Source organism: Panulirus ornatus, chromosome 42 (genome assembly GCF_036320965.1).
Source record: "Panulirus ornatus isolate Po-2019 chromosome 42, ASM3632096v1, whole genome shotgun sequence".
Classification (NCBI taxonomy): domain Eukaryota; kingdom Metazoa; phylum Arthropoda; class Malacostraca; order Decapoda; family Palinuridae; genus Panulirus; species Panulirus ornatus.
In genome coordinates this window covers 19,672,869-19,683,363 of record NC_092265.1, presented here as the reverse complement: position 1 = coordinate 19,683,363, position 10,495 = coordinate 19,672,869, and the positions used below count along the sequence as shown (strand labels likewise).

General features: G+C 43.7%; 1 protein-coding gene across 1 annotated transcript in view; it reads right to left on the bottom strand.

Moving 5' to 3' along the window:
* Positions 1-5,373: 5,373 nt before the first annotated feature.
* Positions 5,374-10,495, bottom strand: part of LOC139762050 (uncharacterized) — a 385,663-nt gene continuing 380,541 nt past the window's right edge. The window contains exon 5 of the mRNA XM_071686817.1: positions 5,374-5,659. Coding sequence (XP_071542918.1) covers positions 5,423-5,659 — 237 coding nt within the window. The 3' untranslated portion in view covers positions 5,374-5,422. The remainder of the gene's footprint in view (positions 5,660-10,495) is intronic.

Below are 10,495 nucleotides of genomic sequence, written 5' to 3'. Positions count from 1 at the left end.
TGCAACATTACTCACCTTTGCATTCAAATCACCCATTACTATAACCCGGTCTCGTGCATCAAAGCTGCTAACACACTCACTCAGCTGCTCCCGAAATACTTGCCTCTCATGATCTTTCTTCTCATGACTAGGTACATAGGCACCAATAACTACCCATCTCTCTCCATCCACTTTCAGTTTTACCCATATCAACCTAGAGTTTACTTTCTTACACTGTCACATACTCCCACAACTCCTCGTTCAGTAGTAGTGCTACTCCTTCCTTTGCTCTTGTCCTCTCACCAACCCCCGACTTTACTCCCCTTTCCCTGTGGATAGGGGATAAAGAATACTTTCCACGAATTCCCCGCGTGTCGTAGAAGGCGACTAAAGGGGACGTGAGCAGGGGAGGGGGGGCTAGAAACCCTCCCCTCCTTGTATTTTAACTTTCTAAAAGAGGAAACAGAAGGAGTCATGCGAGGAGTGCTTATCCTCCTCGAAGGCTCAGACTGGGGTGTCTAAATGTGTGTAGATGTAACCAAGATGAGAAAAAAGGAGAGATAGGTAGTATGTTTGAGGAAAGAAACCTGATGTTTTGTCGCTGCCTCCCGCGTTAGCGAGGTAACGCAAGGAAACAGACGAAAGAATGGCCCAACCCACCTACATACAACCATATAACATATTTGGAACCACTATTCCTTCAAAGACCCATTTTTGCTCTCCGAGATAACGTTCTCGCCTTCCACACATTCTTCAACGCTCCCAGAACCTTCGCCCCCTCCCCCAACCTGTGACACTTCCGCTTCCATGATTTCATCCGCTGCCAAATCCACTCCCAGATATCTAAAACACTTCACTTCCCCCAGTTTTTCTCCATACAAACTTACCTCCCGATTCATTTGTCCCTCAACCCTACTGAACCTAATAACCTTGCTCTTATTCACATTCACTCTCAGCTTTCTTCTTTCACACACTTTACCAAACTCAGTCACCAACTTCTGCAGTTTCTCACCCGAATCAGCCACTAGCGATGTATCATCAGCGAACAACAACTGACTCACTTCCCAAGTCCTCTCATCGACAACTACTGACTCACTTCCCAAGTCCTCTCATCGACAACTACTGACTCACTTCCCAAGTCCTCTCATCGACAACAGACTGTATACTTGCCCCTCTTTCCAAAGCTCTTGCATTGACCTCCCTAACAACCCCATCCATAAGCAAATTAACAACCATGGAGACATTGCACACTCCTGCCGCAAACCTACATTCACTGGGAACCAACCTCTTCCTACTCGTACACATGCCTTACATCCTCGATAAAAACTTTTCACTGCTTCTAGCAACTTACCTACCACACCATATACTATTAATACCTTCTATCAACTCTATCATATGCCTTCTCCAGATCCATAAATGCTACATACAAATCCATCTGTTTTTCTGAGTATTTCTCACATACATTCTTCAAAGCAAACACCTAATCCACACATCCTTTACTACTTCTGAAACCACACTGCTCTTCCCCAATCTGATGCTCTGTACATGCCTTCACCCTCTCGGTCAATACCCTACCATATCATTTCCCAGGAATACTCAACAAACTTATACCTCTGTAATTTGAGCATTGACCTTTATCCCCTTTGCCTTTGTACAATGGCACTATGCAGGCATTCGCCAATCCTCAGGCACTTCACCATGAACCATATATGCCCTGAATATCCTCACCAACCAGTGAACAACAGTCACCCCCTTTTTTAAGATTCCACTGCAATACCATCCAAACCCGCCGCTTTGCCGGTTTTCATCTTCCGCAAAGCTTTCACTACCTCTTCTCTGTTTACCAAATCATTCTCCCTGACCCTCTCACTTAGCACACCTCCTCGACCAAAACACCCTATATCTGCCACTCTATCATCTAACACTCAACAAACTTTCAAAATACTCACTCCATCTCCTTCTCACATCACCACTACCTCTTACCTCCAAATTAGCCCCCTTCATCGATGTTCCCATTTGTTTTCTTGTCTTACGCACTTTATTTACCTCCTTCCAAAACATCTTTTTATTCTCCATAAAATTTAATGATAATCTCTCACCCCAACTCTCATTTGCCCTCTTTTTCACCTCTTACACCTTTCTCTTGACCTCCTGCCTCATTCTTTTATACATCTCTCAGTCATTTGTACTATTTCCCTGCAAAAATCGTTCAAACGCCTCTCTCTTCTCTTTCACTAATAATCTTATTTCTTCATCCCACCACTCACTACCCTTTCTAATCAACCCACCTCCCACGCTTCTCATGCCACAAGCATCTTTTGCACAAGCCATCACTGCTTCCCTAAATACAATCCATTCCTCCCCCACTCCCCTTACGCCCTTTGTTCTCACCCATTTCCATTCTGCACTCAGTCTCTTCTGGTACTTCCTCACACAAGTCTCCTTCCTAAGCTCACTTACTCTCACCACTCTCTTCACCCTAACATTCTCTCTTCTTTTCTGAAAACCTCTACAAATCTTCACCTTCGCCTCCACAAGATAATGATCAGACATCCCTCCAGTTGCACCTCTCTGCTTATTAACATCCAAATGTCTCTCTTTCACACGCTTATCAATTAACATGTAATCCAATAACGCTCTCTGGCCATCTCTCCTATTCACATACGTATACTTATGTATATCCCTCTTTTTAAACCAGGTACTCCCAATCACCAGTCCTTTTTCAGCACACAAATCTACAAGCTCTTCACCATTTCCATTTACAACACTGAACACCCCATGTATACCAATTATTCCCTCAACTGCCACATTACTCACCTTTGCATTCAAATCTCCCATTACTATAACCCGGTCTTGTGCATCAAAACCACTAACACACTCATTCAGCTGCTCCCAAAACATTTGCCACTCATGATCTACATATATATATATATATATATATATATATATATATATATATATATATATATATATATATATATATATATATATATATATATATATATATATATATATATGTGAATAAGAGCAAGGTTATTAGGTACAGTAGGGTTGAGGGTCAAGTCAATTGGGAGGTGAGTTTGAATGGAGAAAAACTGGAGGAAGTGAAGTGTTTTAGATATCTGGGAGTGGATCTGTCAGCGGATGGAACCATGGAAGCGGAAGTGGATCATAGGGTGGGGGAGGGGGCGAAAATTCTGGGGGCCTTGAAGAATGTGTGGAAGTCGAGAACATTATCTCGGAAAGCAAAAATGGGTATGTTTGAAGGAATAGTGGTTCCAACAATGTTGTATGGTTGCGAGGCGTGGGCTATGGATAGAGTTGTGCACAGGAGGATGGATGTGCTGGAAATGAGATGTTTGAGGACAATGTGTGGTGTGAGGTGGTTTGATCGAGTGAGTAACGTAAGGGTAAGAGAGATGTGTGGAAATAAAAAGAGCGTGGTTGAGAGAGCAGAAGAGGGTGTTTTGAAGTGGTTTGGGCACATGGAGAGAATGAGTGAGGAAAGATTGACCAAGAGGATATATGTGTCGGAGGTGGAGGGAACGAGGAGAAGAGGGAGACCAAATTGGAGGTGGAAAGATGGAGTGAAAAAGATTTTGTGTGATCGGGGCCTGAACATGCAGGAGGGTGAAAGGAGGGCAAGGAATAGAGTGAATTGGAGCGATGTGGTATACCGGGGTTGACGTGCTGTCAGTGGATTGAATCAAGGCATGTGAAGCGTCTGGGGTAAACCATGGAAAGCTGTGTAGGTATGTATATTTGCGTGTGTGGACGTATGTATATACATGTGTATGGGGGGGGGTTGGGCCATTTCTTTCGTCTGTTTCCTTGCGCTACCTCGCAAACGCGGGAGACAGCGACAAAGTAAAAAAAAAAAAAAAAAAAAAAAAAAATATATATATATATATATATATATATATATATATATATATATATATATATATATATATATATATATATATATATATATATATATATATGTGTGTGTGTGTGTGTGTGTGTGTGTGTAGAGATTAGAGGGAGAGGCAGACAGAGAGAGAGGGTTAATGAGATAACTTTGATTAAGGCACTCAGTTATCCGTGCCGTCTCAGCTCACAAAAATATAGTATAAGACGGAGGAGGGAGGGGAAAGTGAGTTTGAGCATGTAAAGTAGAATCGTCAGCTTAAGAGTGAATAAAGTTAGAAGTAGAAGAGAGAAATCGCTCACAGAGTGAAGAGAAAGAATAGGGAATAAAAGAGATCGCTGATGAACACCAGCATCGATATGGTTGGAGTGGGAAATTGAACCCAACCATTACAACCAGAGAACGGCGAAAGTGGAACAGAGCAGCAGAAAATATATAAGAAAACGGGAAATGAAATACGGGAGTTTAGAAACCAGAGACTTATTCCATGCACTGTCTAATGGTTTGGAGATGTCGAAAGCTTTAACAAAAGGTCCACCAAAACTTTGATGAGAACATCAGTAGACCTAGCCCTGTAAAGCCCTTTTAGATTGATCATAAACAAATGAATGGGGTTCAGAAACAAAGGAATGGGTTCAGAAACAAAGGAATGGGATTCTAAGTGTTTAAGATAGTGAGAGTCAAAGGAAGGCTTCAAAGACTGTTGAAGCAGAGGCGAGAAAAATAGGACGATAGTCGGTGGGATTAAAACGATCCCTTTCTTAGGGATGGGATGCACCAAAGTATGATTCTACGACGGTAAGTAAGTCTGTGTTTTTGGACACAGGCAGATTAAGTGAGCAAGCATCAGAACAAGCTTAATGGCAAACTCCTTTCGAATATGTGGAGGTATGTCGTGTTCACCATACGTCTTGTGCACCTGGAACTGGAAGAAATCTTACAAGACCCTACGCGAGTAAGATATACAGGATGACATAGGCTCAGTGGGAGATGGGGGGCGGCAAAGGAATAGAACCACAACCATTCAAAGTTGAAGCTAAGGAATACAATGTACCAAAGAGAGCGGCTTTATCAGTTGGAGTGATGGGGTCAGAAGAGGAAGAAGAGTGGTTCAGTTACAGTTGTTCATTTTTTAAGGATCGGAAAGATGTCTTAGTAGAAGTCAAGTCAGCCCAGTCTCATTATACAAAGGTGTGATTAACGTTACGAGAAACTCCTTTGCAATAAGTCAAAGCACAAATAAAAGCAGAGTGAGTCTTAGGGGAAGTGAAGAGTTTCGTGACCTGATTTGCTTTATTCTTAAGGCGACAGACATCAGATCAGGAATGACCAAAACATGAATGAGGGGGAGAGTGACTTGTTAAAAGGGATGTAGACTCACTCCCAGCCAAGATAACCTTTGCTGTGCGTTCAGCACAGCACGAGGCATCCTGGCCAGCGTAGCAATACCCTTCAAAGAGGAAAGGGAGTAAAGAAGCCGGGCAGGAATGGCATGTCTTTATTACTAGTCTACAATAAAACAAGATAGAGATATTACTTTTGTACATCTGAGGTATTGCTGGGAAGGATGAAGACGGCCCTCATCATGGTGTAGGTCCAGTGTGTGCGTAAGAGATGCTGGACCTGCCAGAGTGGCAGGTGAGAGAGGAGCAGGAGCCTTGTGTCCCACACCAGAAGGCGACCCCGCACTGACAGCTCGGCGAAGGCGGCCAGGAAGTTGAGGTCATCACTTACCACCAGCATGGTCACGTACCTCGACCGCCCCCTTAGCTGCTCCATCCACGTACATCAGGCATGGAGAAATACAGTTTGTATCATATAATTTCGTGGCAGTGAAAGAAATGTATGAGAATTTGCTGTACAACATTTTGATCCAGTGGAAGATTCCCAAGCATGAAATTTCTTGAAATATTACCTAAATGATCGACAACATTCCTTATTCTACTCAGGCGACCACAAACGATTACATCAAGCAGAAAACTTCTCTGATATATAGTAATTTTTCATATATTCGCCTCAGGTAAGTTCGTAGCATCATGTTTATGTAATATAGAAGAGATATGTTGATCATTGCAAAATCTTTGTATCTTACCAGGATTTGATATCTAAAATATCAAATATGAGATGAACGAGATTGCATCGCAGAACATAATCTTTTTCTCAATGTTGCAAGAACGCAGCAAAGAGATATGTTGTACTTCATCATTTTTGGATGTTTTGCCTTTATTTATACTGACACTCCCAGTGTTCGTCTACTGTTTTGAGAGGTAAACCTTTACCCGTCACAGGCAAGATCTCCCGACCTCACATTCAGAGATTCTACACCTAACCCTTAAACTCCCAGTCATGACTTTCTCACTTCATTAGCACGAACCCTACTTCTCATTCTAAAGATTACCTGCCTCTCCAACACGACTCTTCCTTCTGAGTTCCATGATTCCCTGCTCATGAGCATCAACTCTCCTTCATACTTTCATGACTCCCTGTTTAACTGACTCGACCCGTCCTTTATAGTTTCATGACTTCATGCTTCACCAGTCCGATCGCTCCTCCGTTCCATGGTCCCCTTCCTCTCTGGAAAGACCACTCCTTTTCAGTTTCATAACACCGTGCTTCACCACCACGACCCACCCGTATCAGCTTCGTGACTCGATGTCTAATCAGCAAGACACCTTCTTCTCGGTTTCATGAATTTCTTCCTCACCATCAGGACCCCCTCCTGTCCAGTTTCATGACCCTGTCTTATCAGCAGATCTCTTCCTACTCAGCTTCATGTCCCTGTTTCACCAATGCAACCCTCCAAAAGTTTCATGACTCCCTGCCTCACCAGCACGACCCCTCCAGCTTCATGACCCTCTGCCTCACCAACACAAATCTTTTTTTTTCTCAGTTTCATGGGGTCCTGCTCCATTTGTATGTCCCCTTCATCTCAAATTCAAGAGCCTTTGCATCACCAGCGCAACCCCCTCCTTCCCAATTGCTTGACTACCAGGCTCAACAGCGCGAACCAGCATGACTCTTCCATTGCTGTATTATGGTTCCCTACCTCAAAAGCACGACCTCTCCCTCTCATTTCGCTTTCATGACTCTTCACCTCACCAGCACGACCCCGTCCTCTTCAGTTTTGACCTCAAACTTCACTGGCACGACTTCTTAACTTCATGAAACCTTGCCTCTATAGCAAGACCTTTCCTTCGAAGTTCCATGACTCGTACTATTATTCCCCTTCCTCAGTTCTATGACTTCTTGCATTGCCAGTACGATCCTTCCTCTTTATTGCCTGCTTCACCGACACGACCGACCGCTAATTCTCACTTTCATGACTCTGTGCAACTCCAACAAGACAACTCCTTTTCAGTTTAATGATTCCTTTTATCACACCAGCATGACCCCCCCCCCCCCCCTTCCTCATTTTTCCTGCCTTCCTTTCTCACCAGTACAACCCGTCCCTCTCAGTTCCATGACACCCTGGACTACTTGGCCGGCCCCTTCCTAATTTTCATGACAGTTTCGTTACTTCCAACCTCACCAGCACGACCTCAACTTCTCAGTCTTATGACTCTCTTCCTCACAAGCATAACCTCTTCCTTCTCAGTTTCATGACTCCCTGCTTCACTAGTATGACCCCTTTCTTCTCAGTTTCATAATACCATACCTCACCAGCACGACCTCTCCTTAAACTCAATATTCCATTCCTGATCAACACGACCTTTCTGTCTCAGCTCCCTGACATCTTACCTCACCAGCACGACCCCTCCTTCTCAGGTTCATGACACCATACCTCACCAGCACAACCTGTTCTCAGTCTCATGACTCCCTGCCTCACTAGTACGACTCACTGCCTCACCAGTACGACCGTTTCTACTCAGTTTCATGTCTCCCTGCCTATCCAACAAGACTCCTCAGGTTCACGACTCTTTCCCAGACTAGCATGGCCTGCCTCAGTCCTATGACTGCATGCGAGACTAGCATGACTCCTCCTAAGTTTCATAACTCCCAACCTCACCACTGTGGCCCTTCCTCGTACGTTGCATGTCCATGTCACACAAACCAGAGCACTCTTCAGTTTGAAGGCTCCCAGCCTCACTAGAGTAACCCCTCCTCATATTCATGATCCACTACCTCACCAACACCACCTCTCTACCTCATTTTCATGATTCAATGCATCAGCAGCACAGAGCTTCCTCGATCTCATGATCTCTCCTTTTCAGATTCATGAATCTGTATCACTGGCGTGGCCCCTTCTTCTCAGTTTCATGACTCCTTCCTTCATTAGCAAGACATTTACTTTTCAGTTTCATGGTTCCCCGGGGGCCTCACCAGCACGACCTCTACTCAGTTTCATGACTCCCTACCTCACTAGCATAACCCAACATCTCATATCTATGTGTTCTGTATCTCTTATGTATTTTATAAACCTCAAAAGCGATGGTTTTGTTTTGTATAGTATCCCTTGATATACCATTAGGTTTTCTCTTATACATTCGAAGCATGTTACAAATCTTCTATTCTTTTCTTATGTCATTGACATTATTTCTGCTTTATACATTATCATCAAAGTACTGTAAATATCATAGTTATTACTTTTCTTTATAAAAGAAATATTTGTTATGTTAATACAATGATTTTGGGAGCTGGATCTAATTTGCCGAAAAGCAAATTCGCTAGCGACTTTCTGCTCGTTACTGGCTAGGATATGACTGTGCTCACCGGTTTCTCTCTCTATACATATAGTTGTATTCACCCTAATTGTTATCTGTCCTTGATCAATTGTCATATCGAAGGATAAGGGTATAGGTGTTATCTATAGAAGGAAAGAGAGTAGTGTTTATCAGCAGATGTAAATTGCAGATTAAATGAGACTAAATGCTTCGGTGTCTAATCTGCTATAGCGTCCATCTTGTGTTCAGATCTAATCTGTATTATGTTGTAATATATTGTTTTGATGATTATTTCAAGTGTATTAGTGATCCTGGCCTTCTCAGTAGTCGAAATGTGATGAATACAAAGTTGGGTTCGGTGTTTGTAGACGTCACTCTCGACTTTTAACTAGAGGCATCGGCGTCTACATAGCCTAGTGTAACACTGGAAACACTTATTTCAGGAGATAAGCCTTGGTGAATGTGTTAAAGGGTCGAGACCCACCGTTGCTGAAGGTGGTTTGGACTGTGACATATGACTCCCTTCCTCACTAGCATGACTCTCAGTTTCATATCTCCCTGCCTCACCAGTGCGACCCTTCCTTTTCAGGTTCATGGCTCCCTGCCTCTAACACAACCCTTCCTGCTTTGAAGCACGACTTCTCAGTTATATGACTCCATGCTTTACTAGCATGACTTCTAAGTTTCACGATTTCCTTCCTCACCAAAACAGCCCTTACATCAGAGTTTCATGTTCCGTGCTTCACCAGCACGACCTGTCCTTCACAGTTTCTTGACAACATACTCACCCCCCTTTCTTAATAAATCAACTACAATACCATCCAAACCCTGGCGCCTTGCCAGGTTTCATCTTTTGCAAGGCTTTCTCCACCTCTTCTTTCTTCACCAAAGCACTCTCCCTCACCAGCACTCCTCCCCCTTCTTAGTTGACCCCCTTGCTTCACCAGCACGATCCTTCCTTCTAACTTTGGTCATTCATTCCCTTACCAGCGCGACCCCTTCTCATTTACATGGCTTAATGTCTCACCAGGAAGACTCCTTTTCATTTTCATGACTCTCTATCTCTCCAGCACGGCCTCTTCTCAGTGTTATGACCCCGTCTCACCAGTATGACCCCTTCTTATCAGTTTCATGATATCCTTCCTCAAAAGCAAGATCCCCTCCTTCTCAATTTGGTGACTCCCTGCCTCACCATCACGAACACTCCTCACTGTCTTGACTCCATGTCTTACTAGCACAAACTCCTCAGTTTCATGAATCTGTTTCACTAGCGCGACTGCTTCTTTTCAGTTTCATAACTTCCTGCCTCACCATTACGACCCCTCCTCTGTTTTGCGACTGCCTATCCAGCGCCACCTCTCCTCAGGGTCATGACTCCCTACCTTCAGTCTCAGTTCCATGACTCCTTGCCTTACCAGCACATCCTGTCCTCAGTTTCATGATTCTCTGCATTACCCGTATGGCTCCTCAGTTTCTTGATCTGCCTCACCAGCACGACCCATCCTTCTCAGCTTCAAGACCCCTTCTTAACTCGCATGAACTTTCGTGTTTCATGACTCCATGCCTCAGCAACAAGGTCTGGTAGGTACCTGTTTAGGGCACTGGACTTCTTTGCTGTGCATCTCATGGTGTTTCTGATATTTGCCCCAGAATATCTATAGTGTTCTTTCCTTTTGTGCACAACGCACTTTTGGATTTTTGAGGTAGTATCTTACACTCTCCCATGCCTGTCGTGCTGGTAGAATGTTATTTCCCAGTGTTAGATGGGAGCCATAACAACTATTGATTTTCCAGGTAGGAATGATGATATGACTATCCCTCTGCGCTCCAGGGTGGATATAGCCTAAGAGATCTGAGCCATTACCGGTAATGTAGTTCCTTTACCACAATGATAGAGGCTGTGAGAGAGCTCTAATTCTGGAATTTCGACTGCCTTGTAAGGTGA